The 12500-nt window shown below is 45.4% G+C and overlaps 1 protein-coding gene across 2 annotated transcripts in view; it reads left to right on the top strand.

Annotated features, from left to right (window-relative positions):
• pdlim5b (PDZ and LIM domain 5b) overlaps positions 1 to 12500 on the top strand; it is a 136886-nt gene that overhangs the window by 77287 nt on the left and 47099 nt on the right. Inside the window, exons 4-5 of one of the 2 annotated variants that reach the window (XM_063211693.1) lie at positions 7755 to 7782; positions 8805 to 9310. In XM_063211693.1, coding sequence (XP_063067763.1) covers positions 7755 to 7782; positions 8805 to 9310 — 534 coding nt within the window. The remainder of the gene's footprint in view (positions 1 to 7754; positions 7783 to 8804; positions 9311 to 12500) is intronic. The other variant, XM_063211694.1, reaches the window with a different exon arrangement.

The following is a 12500-nucleotide window of genomic DNA, read 5'->3' as shown; positions in this document are numbered from 1 at the left end:
AAAATCTGTTGAACCGCGCAAAGACTGTTCATAAAATGTACAGTCTTTGCCTTACCCAGAATCCCACAGTTTTGGGGGCGGCAAACCCACCAGCTGCCCTGAGCTCACCGCTTTCCAGCGCGGCACCTGTGAGCCCAGCACAGAGGTCTCATTAGCCCTAAGCAATTACAACCATCTGATTTTGAACGCTCCTGCTTTACTTGTCTGGGTTCGTGAAGCAGCGTCTAGCTGGTTGGTGGTGATTCACAGCTCAAGCACTCACCAGTGGCCCACCACCATCCTCATCAGACTGTTTTTCATCATCATCATCATCATCATCATCATCATTATTACACTGGGCAAGGCAGAACGCAGAAATCTGTCTGTGTATCTCATAAAAGTTGACAGTGCAGCCTTTCCCCAATGTTTGTGCACAGTGGTCATCCCCATCAAACACTAATAAATAAATAAATAAATAAATAAAGGTAATGATACACATAGCAACTTTTTGAGCATTGTTGCCAGGCAACAACATGACTGGCTTGTCATTTTCATTCTGACAGAATGGTTGAAAAATCCTTGCTGCTAATCCAAGTTCTGTTACAGTAATGAAAACAATGTTTTTGACTAGGGATGCAAGTTATCGATTAATTCATTAATCATTAGTTGATAACCTTATCGATCGACTTACGTTTTCCCCCCGAAATCTCCATGTTTCTCGAAAAAAAACCCGACTAAATCTAAAAATTCTAATTAAAAATTGAGATAAAATACCACATTTAAATTAATTCTATTTCAATTCTTTAATCCAAATGTGATTTAAATATTCCCACTATTCACACCCCTCTTCACACACACTCTTCACATGCCCATTTCACCTGGGTCTCTTGTCAGTTGAATTGTCAATTAATTGCGATTAATGTTTTTAATCGATTAATCGTTTGCATCCCTAGTTTTGACTGTAAGTATCAGTAAGTATCGTTAGCCTGACATATTGCTAAACAAGTTGCCGCGTGTATCACCACCTTTATAACCTCTCTTCACTTCGGTCCACTGTGCTCGGCCCTGCTCTGCTCCGCTTCCTCCCCAGACCAGCCTTCACCTCAGCTGGAGCCCTGGGGGCATGAATGGCCTGCCAGAGGTGAAGTGTGTGTGTGTGTGTGTGTGTGTGTGTGTGTGTGTGTGTGTGTGTGTGTGTGCCCCCTTGTGTGCACCTGTGTGTTCGTGTGTGTGTGTGTGTGTGCGTGCGTGTGTGCGTGCGTGCGTGTGTGCGTGCGTGCGTGCGTGCGTGCGTGCGTGTGTGTGGTACCGTGGTACCCTAGGTGGGAGGACACAGACTGCCTGGGCCTCTCTGGGCGTCTGATGAATGATCTAACCCGCCGCTCAGGAAGGCTCTTCATCACTCAGACGCATGGCATGTGCCAGACTGTTGCTCTTGGCTAGGTCTCTGGGGGATGATGATGATGATGATGATGATGATGGTGTTTATGCTTCTTATACTGCTGCTGCTGCTGTAACTGTAGGGCGCTCTTCTGTTCTCGCTAACTGAGCTTCGAATGAAGTCTTGAAAGGAGAACCCCCTTCATTTGAAGCCCCATTTGTTAACCATTAAAGGATCCTCCCGCATCGAATCGGCCCATTTGAAGTCCATTAATGAAAATGATCCCCCTCTTTACACACCATTGCTCCCTAAACTAAGCCACACTCTTCTGTTTGTCGGTTAGAATGCATCCAGCTGAGATGGAGTAAGCCCGGTCAGTTTTGTTTTTACAATCTATTTCTCATGGACTCAATGAGCAAAAAAGAACAGACAAAAAAAATACACAGTGGAATAATGAGAAACCAGACATGAGTAAGCTTGTAAAAATAAAGAAATGAAGTTTGCGGTTACATAAGCATTTCAAAATTAGGAACGGTCTCTGACGCAATAAAACTTTACATATAAAAAAATGATGACATTTTATTGAAAGAAACAACATAAAGCAAGATAAGATCAGTAGACCATGGACTGAGATGTGAGTGAGATAAGGAGAGTAGCAGGCACGGCGTGACATAGTGGTTAACATGGGACTGGGAGGGCACAAGAGATTTGCTCTGTTTGTTTTATGACCCTGTAAGATAACGGACAGCCCTTAGCTAGGCCCATGCCAAACTGATCAGCATAAACATAGAGCACAGCCTGATTACATTCACAGACACTGCTGTTATTGTACAGTCAGGGAAGAGTGGAGGTTCATGAGGCATCATTGATCAGGTCAAGGATAGGAACTTTTCCATGACTTTTTATGTCCACCAAGGAAGTGACTGTGTTTTTGTCAGCATGGTTGAGGGGCGTATTAGCAGAAGTACACAGCATCATGAAGTACTTGCTTTAAAATTTTGACAATGACAATGTGTCAGTATTGTCACTGTGGGTACAAAAAAGGCTTCATTAATTTTCCATTGACAAAATGGAAATATATAAGCAAATGCTTTGAAGGTTTGCGCAATAGGTTCCATTGTGCCATTCTCTTTCAATCAGTCTTTTAAATTGTTTTTTAGACTTTCCTTAAAGTCTAGCTGTCCTGCTTCTGAAATCACAACACAGAATTCCTTTTTTGTTAGTCATAAGTTGTTATTTACTGACATCCTAAGCATGACTTCATATCCTCTTCATTGTCAGTTGTTGGAACAGATCATGTGACGTGACGGACATACCGCAAGAACAAAGAAATAACGAGGAACAGAAGTCCCATGCTTCTCTGGTGCTACAGAATAGGCCACTGTTGTTTTTATGACTGCGATGTAAGGTTCTGAATGCTATTTTGAACTCTGGCAAGTGATTCATTACCTCGTTCCTAAGCTCATCACGCTTGAGGGATCTCGCGGCCCCATCAACAAAGTTATGCAAATAATGGAGCAAATGCCTTTGTTGATGAGCTCTGGCCAACGGAGCACAACAGCACGCCACTAAATCACCACCGTATGGCTTCGGTTGACACAGGAGAATTTGACAATCATAAACATTGGAAATGAAATGAAATGTTGTCCGCTCTCCTCTCCTCTCCTCTCTCTCTCTCTCTCTCTCTCTCCTCGTGGCTCTGTCTTCTCAGCGTTTTGTTTATTAGATTACGGTTGACTAGGAGCAGGGTTAGGGGACGAGAGGGGAGGTGAGAGGAGGGGAGGGAAAGCCCAGGAGATGTGGTGCGCTGTGTTTGTTCCTGGCCTTGCATTTGTGTGTGTGTGCGTGTGTGTGTGTGTGTGTGTGTGTGTGTGTGTGTGTGTGTGTGTGTGTGTGTGTGTGTGTGTGTGTGTGTGTGTGTGTGTGTGTGTGTGTGTGTGTGTGTGTGTGCGTGTGTGTGTGTGATGGTGCCCGCCTGCCCGTCTGGCTGGCTGGCTGCCTGGTACATGAAAGAAATCTTTATTCCTCTCTATCAGTCTGTAGTCCCCAGGTGCCCGGTACCGCTGTTGACCCATCATGCCACTGCAATTACAAATATACCACAGCAGGGAAGAGGACTTTACTTCATAAGGATGATCTTCTAGATTTTGCCTTGTATCTTTATTTTTTCAGTTGTCAGAAGTACAAACACAGATGTTGAATTGGTTTGCCCATTAAGACCTATACGACTGCAAGATCTACCGTATGCGTATTTGCCTTTAACAGCGTTGACAATTCTGTCACATTTTTTGAGGTGTAAATGAGTTATGGTACTGTCCAGATTAGATAGCCACTATACAAGGACTTATGTAGAACACAAGACAGGCTACCTACTTAAGACTTTGGAAAGAAAACTGATGAGGTGAGCCTCGTTTAGAAGTAACGCCCAAGTTAATCCATGTATATGCACACTGTGTACTGTACACAGTAGATTTTCCAGTATTCATTTTTTAACACTTATATCCATACCAAACCTTTGGGTGTTAAATTTGGCTCTTTACACCCAAGTGACTTCTCCTCAAATCCAGCCAGGGCACAGCTGACAGGGTGAAACACAGCAGATTTGACTGTCTATAGTAACTGTGTAAGGGGGTTTGGATTTGGAACAGGTGCGGGGTCAGACCTCACTGTTTCTCCTCATGTTGCCTTTCTCTTAATGCGCCCTTTGCTCTGTGTCAAATGTTTGCAAGTGGCTGCTTTCCATTTCTCAGATCTTCTCTCGTTGCCTTTATTCATTTAAGGCACATGTTTATGGGTCTGTTTGAAACTCTAGCCCCTCTTATTTTAAGCCAGACTGGGTTTCTCTCACCCAGGCGGGCTGCAGTTGCTATCCAGAACGCACTTGAAAAAAACCCACTTGTTTTAAAAGGAGAAGATCCAGCCGGAGTCGAAGTCGAAAACACCTTCCTCTCCTCTGCTGAATGTTTTATGTTTGTGTGCAGCAGGGTGTGGAACAGGCCAGATGTGTTTTGGGACCACCCTCAAGTATCTGCACTGTAGTAGACCTCAGGGAAGCCGACAGGAGGGGGGAAAAGGGGGTCCCTTGTCCTGGGCCCAGGGAAAGAAGTGGCCCAGGATTGTATCTTCATTACATTGCATATATTGGGTGAGGGGGGTCAGATTACTTTTATCCTGGGGCCGCCTAAAGCTGTCAGTGGCCCTGGTACATGTCGACTGTGCTGTGCTGTGCTGTGCTGTGCTGTACTGGTGTATGGGATGCAGGAGATGTTCTTGGAGACGCCTCCGAGTGGGGTTCTGGCCTGTAAGCTCTGGCTGGCTGGTAACTCGGGAGTGATCCACACACAGCATGCTGGAGCAGTTCCCTTTTCCCTCTGCCACATTCTCTGGGATTCATTTTCGTTTCACCACTGATAAACCGAAGCGAGCGACCTTGGCACGACCGATCTGAGTTAGCACATCGTTTCACTCAGCGGCGCCTCTCATTCCTTCCCCAGATAGGATAAAATTCACAGCGTTGGTTCAACCTTTAGAGCCTAATTCAACACTCAGTAGTGTAAGTCCTACTCTCTGTGTGCTGAATTAAATCTGAAACTCGGCACCAATCACCACAGCGGTTCACTGTTATGTTTACCTCCGAATCACATCACACTGTGAGTATCTCAGCGGTGTCTCACCCTCTCCGTTTCTTTTCTCTCGTTCTTTCTCTCTGTCCACCTCATCGATCTTTGTTGTTTACTATGTCCCTACATCACCAATTTGCACTCTCTACCCAGTATCACATTCATCAGTCATTTTTCTTCCCACACCAGTTATTTGGCCAATTTTCTTGTCTTCCAATCAAACCCACGGTTTTGTGCTTTTTTGTTTTCTTTCCCGTTCCAATAGTCGGTTCCAATTTTCTTTCCCTACTCTCCTCATTTTCGCCCTTCCCCTTATTCCCTCTCCCATGGCAGGGAGTGCTGTTTGGATGGTCTGTGAGGGAACGCACAACAAACTCAAAATTGCCGTGTCCCACACACATCCCTCGTCTCCATAGGCTTCATGTCGGCATCCTTTTATAGAAGACACAGAACAGACAAATAGACGGGAGGGAAGTGAGTTGTCCCGTGTTCCGGAATGACCCGCGCTGAGTCACGCTGGTTTCTCGTCGGAGTGGAGAGAAGAAGGCCACATTGTCCCACAAAAGCACGGAGAGCAGACCTTGTTTGTGAAACCTTTTTTTGGCTGTGTGTTTGGTTTTATTTAATAGAGATTAATGAGAAAAGGCTGACAATGTTTCTCCGCTGACTGAGCAGTTGTTGGCATATGCCAGGCTGCAAATGCCAACCAGAGAATGTCTGGGCATTTCCGTTTCTTATGCCTTGCATATGTATCAAAAATAAACATCAGGGGTCCAATGTCAATTCTTTTTGTTTCTGGAAAGAGCAGATTGGAACATTTGTGGCATGACCAAAAGATGTTTTGGTGGGAAACTGTCAGAGTAGGTTAGTGCCACTGATAGTGCTGCTTTCTTTCTTTCGTTCTTTCTTTCGTTCTTCCGTTTGTTCTTTCTCTCTTTCGTTCGTTCTTTCTTTCTTTCCTTCTTTCTTTCTTTCTTTCTTTCTTTCTTTCTTTCTTTCTTTCTTTCTTTCTTTCTTTCTTTCTTTCTTTCTTTCTTTCTTTCTTTCTTAAGCAGTAGTTATTTCATGTTTTAATTTAGCTATGGACTAACGTACAAACTTTCAATGAATTGATTGTGAAGATATTGAAGACATGTAATTCCACTTACAAAATCATACATACAGAAATATACTTTGTTCTCATCTGCCCTCTCTGTAGTTTGAACGAGAGCCAATGCCTCCTCAAAGAAAAGTACTTACTCTCACCTAATGGGAAGCCATACTTGGCCTTATTTGTCTAATTCTGTTATCGAAAACGCCCTGTTCAATATTGCACTGCTCTGAAGGGGAAGGCAAATACAGAAGTGAAAGCTGACTGAAAATATATCTGTTTGTCTCTGTGAATGCAGTCAACACCCATCAGATGATGCTCATCTTGTCCTCAGGAGTCCGATGAATTACCGGCGATGAGTAATGCATCCCACAATAGCAAACCTCAGTCATCCCTAGTATTGAGGGATCATCCTACTAGCCTTCCCAGTGGCGTTCATATGGGAGTGACGCTTTTTTCTCTACCCTGGAAATGGATCTGCCTCAGAAATCCAGAGCGCAAGCTGCCTCATGCCTGTGGATCAGGCCTAACCCTCGCTGACATGTTCATCCGAGGATTGCACCAGAAACGCTGGATCCCAATCCTTATGAACCACAAATACTTTCTTAAAGACAGAGGAGCGATATTCCGTCTCGGAGAAACCCTCTCTCCCGTGAGAGGAGGAGACGGAATGGGATGGGATGGGAGAAGGGAGGAGAGGAGAGGAGAGGAGAGGATGTCGGAAAGAAAACAGGAAAAATGCCGTCAGGGTCGTTAGGACATTTGTTGTTGTTGTTTTTATATGTGTGGTATTTGGACTGGGTCACGTGATCTTTGCCATGCCTTCTTAATTTCTCTTTTTTGTGTGTCTCTGTTTCTCTCAGTCTCTCTCTGTCTTTCTCTGTCTTTGACTTTCTCTCTCTCTCTCTCTCTCTCTCTCTCTCTCTCTCTCTGTACCTCATTCTTTTTTCAACTTTATCTTTTTCATTTCCTACTTCTCCCTCTCTCCATCTTGGTCCTCTCTCTCTCTCTCTCTCTCTCTCTCTCTCTCTCTCTCTCTCTCTCTCTCTCTCTCTCTCTCTCTCTCTCTCTCTCTCATTTTTCATCATCTTTCCCTATCCCTCTCTCCATTGTCCATCTTCTACTCAATCTGTTTTAATGGTTCATGTGTTTTTCATGCCTCCCGTTAGCCACCTCTTGATCATTGTCTGTGCCATCCCTTAGGTGTGCACTCTTACACTCCAATGCGTTTCAGATGCCTTTTTGGCTCTTGAGTCATGACATGCTGGAAAAAGTCACAAATGTATGTTAAGTAGGCCTTTGAAAATAGAGTTCAGGAACCACACAGCATGCTTTGGGAAATAGATTGATGTGCCGTGATCTAAAAGAGCTTTGGCCTGTTTTCTTGTTTTACCAACCCCATGCCTCTTTCTTGTTTCTTTTTGTTTTGTTTGTGATGTTTTTTTTGGGCTCTTTTTTGTTTATGTTTTTTTTTTGCTTTTTGGGTTCTGTGGAGTATATCCACTAACCACAAAGTGTTTATTGAATACTATAAGCACAGAGACATTCTTTGACATGGATGCTGCTTTTTTGCCTGTCCTTTTTGGGAGGTGGTATTGATGTCCCATATAAACTTAAGCGCTGCATAGGTCTGTGTACTACATGCAATATTCATGGCTTTGCTATGTTTTTTCTTGTCTTGCAGGGGCACAAAAGCAGATGCAGCCCCCAAGGTATGTGACAACCTTATATACACACACATGTATCAATACACACATGTGTGCGTATGCACATGCACGCACACACGCACATACACACATACACACACGCACACATGCACCACGCACACGCACACGCACACGCACACGCACACGCACACACACACACCTACCGGTTCAAAGACTTTTTCCACGTTCATGAATAAGCAACATCAGACAATAAATATACATAGCCATAGCCACTCGTTGTTGCACAGTTTATATGTTAATTCTCCGTCACAAACTGATATAACAGAAAGCCCTCAGTTAAAACGTATTCACATCTGTGTGCAATCACAGACACACTTCTCCAGATGTGTGATCTCAGCCCTGCTCAGCTCACCACAGCACCCCCACTGAACAGTAGCCATGGCAGTACCTTGCTGACACTGCAACTCCATCTGTTGGAGCTCAGTGTTCATTCAACACTCAGAGAGTACTCTTGGACCAAATACTATAGGCCGGGGGTTTCCAACCTTTTTCATCTTGAGGCCCACTCGAAATTGTGAAAAAATGTTCGGGGCCCACCTTTGACCCAATTAAGAATAAAACTCAAATAAATCAACAGCAACACACACCAAAATATGATTATTATTTTTGGAAAATGATTTCAAGGCCCACTTGGAATACCTTCAGGGCCCACCAGTGGGCCCCGGCCCATAGGTTGAAAACTACTGCTATAGGCTATAGGAGATGTTAAAATTGACTCTCAAAGTGTTGAATTCACACTACTTTTTTACTGTGTGGTGCTGCTCTAAAGGTGATCTAGAATGGTGCATTTGTATTCTCCCATAATGCAGTTGGTTGCACTGTGGGAGCCATATTCATTGCATGTGTGTGCCGTGTTGTTTGCTGTGTGTGTGTTTTTTGAGCATGCTGCATGTGCGTGTGCGTGTGTGTGTGTGTGTGTGTGTGTGTGTGTGTGTGTGTGTGTGTGTGTGTGTGTGTGTGTGGATGTGCGTGTGTTTTTTGCATGTGCGTGTCTAACCCCCACCCAGGCCGAGCCCCAGGAGATCATAAAGCCCGTGCCCATCACACACACCTCCGCCTCCCCCGTCCCCTTCTCCTCCACCGGTGGCGGCAGCGGTCGCGGCAGCCCCGCCCTATCTGGCAACCCCGCCATCAACAAGACGGCCCGGCCCTTCGGCGGCGGCGGAGTGACCGCGCCCCTGTCTGGCAGATCCACCCCTCCGCGGGTGGCCTCCATCCCCTCCGCCTCCTCCGCCTTCACCCCCACCACCTCCAACACCACCCAGTCCTCCCTGCGTGCCTTCCCCGCCCCGTCCTCCTCTTCCTCGGCCTCGTCCTCTGCCTCCTCGTCCCCGGCCAGGAGCACTAGTGGAGCCGCGCCGTCGTCGTCGTCGTCATCAGGACCCTCGGCGCCCCACTCCTCCGTCTACAACACGCCCATCCAGCTGTACTCCAACATGAACGCCTGCGAGGTGGCCATGGGGCAGAGGCGGGGCCTGCTGGAGGCCAAAGGGGGCGTGGAGCTCTTTAACGGGTGGGTGAGAAATGTGTGCTGTAGTACAAGGCCTTGGACCTGTTCCTTGCTATTTTTTCAGGGAGATATACCGTACGATTCTTCAGCCTTATTCACACACAAAATATAAATAGGCCTACAAAACACAGTCTCTCTCTCTCTCTTCCACTCTCTCCCTCTCTTTCTCTCTTTCTCTCTTTCTCTCTCTCTCTCTCTCTCTCTCTCTCTCTCTCTCTTTCTCTCTTTCTCTCTCTCTCTCTCTCTCTCTCTCTCTCTCTCTCTCTCACACACACACACACACACACACACACACACACACACACACACACACACACACACACACACACACACACACACACACACAAAGTCCAGACTCTCTGCTTCTATTCTATTGTACTAGCCTCCAGCTCAGTCACTTTCATCTGACTCACATCCATTTTTACAAGCCGTTCTTTTCAACCCATGAAGATGGAGAAACCCTGCTGCTCGGACGAACATAAATGACCTGTTAGGCTTCTCTTTTTTTTGTAAAATGTGGTTTTGATTCATTGTTTCAAATGGAGTGGAACCCAACTGAGCTGCTCATTCACCGTCGAGATATGAGAAACATTGTCTGGAAAAAAACTATTACAATCAGCATTTGTTTGAGATCAGTTCCACAGCTGGTTTGTGGTGAGACAAAGGGGTATAGCGTAGCGTAGCGCTCGGAGAGATTCTCTTTCTAGAGTCGTGTTGTGAATCTTAACAACGTGTGTGTCTGGGACGCATCTGGTCTGAAGCTCTCGGAAGATAAGCGTGAGTTTCCTCAGACGCAGGATTGGTATGACCCCTTGGCTGTGATGTGTTTTGTTTTTTTTACTGTTTGCTGTTGTTGTGTTTTTGCCCTTATTTTGATATGAAAGTGAAGCGTGGGATAGAAAATGAGTGGGGGAGTGATATGGGGAAGGTATGGGAAAAAAACCCAGGCTGGGGTCCAGCTGAACCAGCATCCCCATGGGCCGTTAGCCATTCATGCTATGGTGTATCAGTAGCGTAGTGTGATGTGATGTGTGTGGTTGTGTGGATTCTTCTGTTTGTTTGGGGAAGTGGGGTGATTTCATTGGCTGGCCTTGTGGCGTGGCTGTGACGTTGATTGGCTGTGGCCCTGTAAGTTTCCGCGAGATGCTTAAGGAAGTGTCCCTGCAAGACAGCCATCGTGCTTCTCAGTCGGCTGTAGGGAACCAGCAGGAATGTAGACCTCCCAGCTGCCTGTGCTGTTTTCATGGGTCCCTCAAGTATTAGGTGTGAAGAACCTCATGGAGAGCTGAAATGTAAGAATGATTCCTCTCCAAACCTCAGTGTCACAGACTCTGCTAGGAATCTTGGACCCCATGCCCGATGACAGATTTAACAATACTATTAAAATGCGAGATTAATAGCTTTCAAAGAGCCCCCTGTCATTGCCTGGCGAAAAAGGTCTCATCTATGTCATCTCTTCGTTAATCAGAAATTCCTTGATTTTCTGGCCTGAAAAGTATGTGTTACAAACCTCTGCCTCTAAGAAAGCTGAAAACACAAATTTGGTCTACATTTTCCTGATTTGTGTGGCCTTTCCTAATCATAGGCCTGTAGCTTTTGATTCAGCTGAAGCCTCCCAGCTGTCATTGGTGGGTTGACGGCCCCCTCAAGTATTGGGTGTGAAGAACCTCCAGGGTTCAAGCAAAAGAATGATTCCTCTCTAGGCCTGAGGGTCCTCCCTAGTCTCCCAAATCATCTCGCACTCGCGATGACAGCCAACAGGTTTGTGAGAAACAATAAAAGCATACAGTCCTGTGTGGAGAAGATTCTTCTTTTTATAGACGCAGCCATGGACGGCGTGGAATTCAAGCAGCTGCGGAACTTATGTTTCTTCTCACAGTACGAGATAATGCAAACTTTTTCCCCCCCGTTTTTCCATGGAGAGTTCGAGTAGTTACACTGATGGCCGTGATATACTGCTCCTCCTGCACTGTAAATCAGGCAGGCTGTAAACATCTGATAAATGACTTAATATAAGTTAGAAGCATATGTATGTGTGTCGTGCCCTTTGCGGAAGGTGCGATTTAAACATCCCCGCAGACTAGTTTTGCCTGAGAACAATTTGTTTCAAGGCCATACAAACATGAACATATTAAACACTACATTACACTACACACATATACGATTACTGAGCGGACGTTCTTATTCCGTGTGATTTACAATAATTTAGGTGCTGTGCAGCCCCTGGAGCTAGAAACCTTGCTCAAGGACACTTCAGCTATGTTTAACATTGCAGAAGACAATCGCCAACTTACTCCCTTCTTCACACTCCAGCTACTAGTAGCCTATGGGCTTTGGGCTTGCTTAGGTTAACCTTTTTCTCTCACTCACATAATACTTTCTACCAGTGGGATTCATACCGACAGCCTTCAGAAATATGAGGCCAAACAAACACTGCAAGTATGCTTGACTAATGTTCTCTCACCAACATCTTTACCTTCTATTTCTACAGTGGCATGCAATTCGAACCAACAGCCTTAAAAATCCAAACACCAACTCCCTAGGCCAGTGGTTCCCAACCTTTTTCTTCAGGGACCCATGATTTTACCATTGTAAGCTTTGTTGACCCAACTGCGCGAGCGCCTGCACGAGAGGGAGTCACATGATAACCTCGGTTTCCTGAGAAAACTCATTTTAGTTATTTTATTCCTCAATTCAAATATAGAATAAATGTTTAATGTAGCACTTATATTTTGTTGCCTCTATGCATATAGTTAAATAAATGCTTTGTCATTAATTCAACATGAGTTTTATTTGGTATTAAGAATGAACCCCCTTAAAATCAAGAAGGCTTCGCGACCCTTTTTGGATCTTTGGGGACCCATAGGGTGGGTCCCGACCCATATGTTGGGAACCACTGCCCTAGGCCACACTTCAGCAGACCTCAAGCCTGTTTGAGTTGACCTGTGCTCTCATTTACAATTTTCGTAGCAGTAATGGGACTCGAACTTGCAACCTTCAAATCCCAAACACGGCCTCCCTTATGCACTAGACTACACTTCGGCAAACACTGCGAGTATGCTTGAGATGAAGTTGAAGAGCCATTATATAAGTGTCCTGGGCAATCAGCGCCATTAATCCTTCAGCATCAGAGCGGCTTCTGTGATTAAATGATAGAGAAAGCGGATGGCTCTGCCAAACGCCCCACTCCCTC

The sequence above is a fragment of the Engraulis encrasicolus genome, chromosome 12, assembly GCF_034702125.1.
Source record: "Engraulis encrasicolus isolate BLACKSEA-1 chromosome 12, IST_EnEncr_1.0, whole genome shotgun sequence".
NCBI lineage: Eukaryota > Metazoa > Chordata > Actinopteri > Clupeiformes > Engraulidae > Engraulis > Engraulis encrasicolus.
The sequence above is the reverse complement of the archived record's forward strand: the minus strand, read 5'-3'. Positions and strand labels throughout refer to the sequence as shown.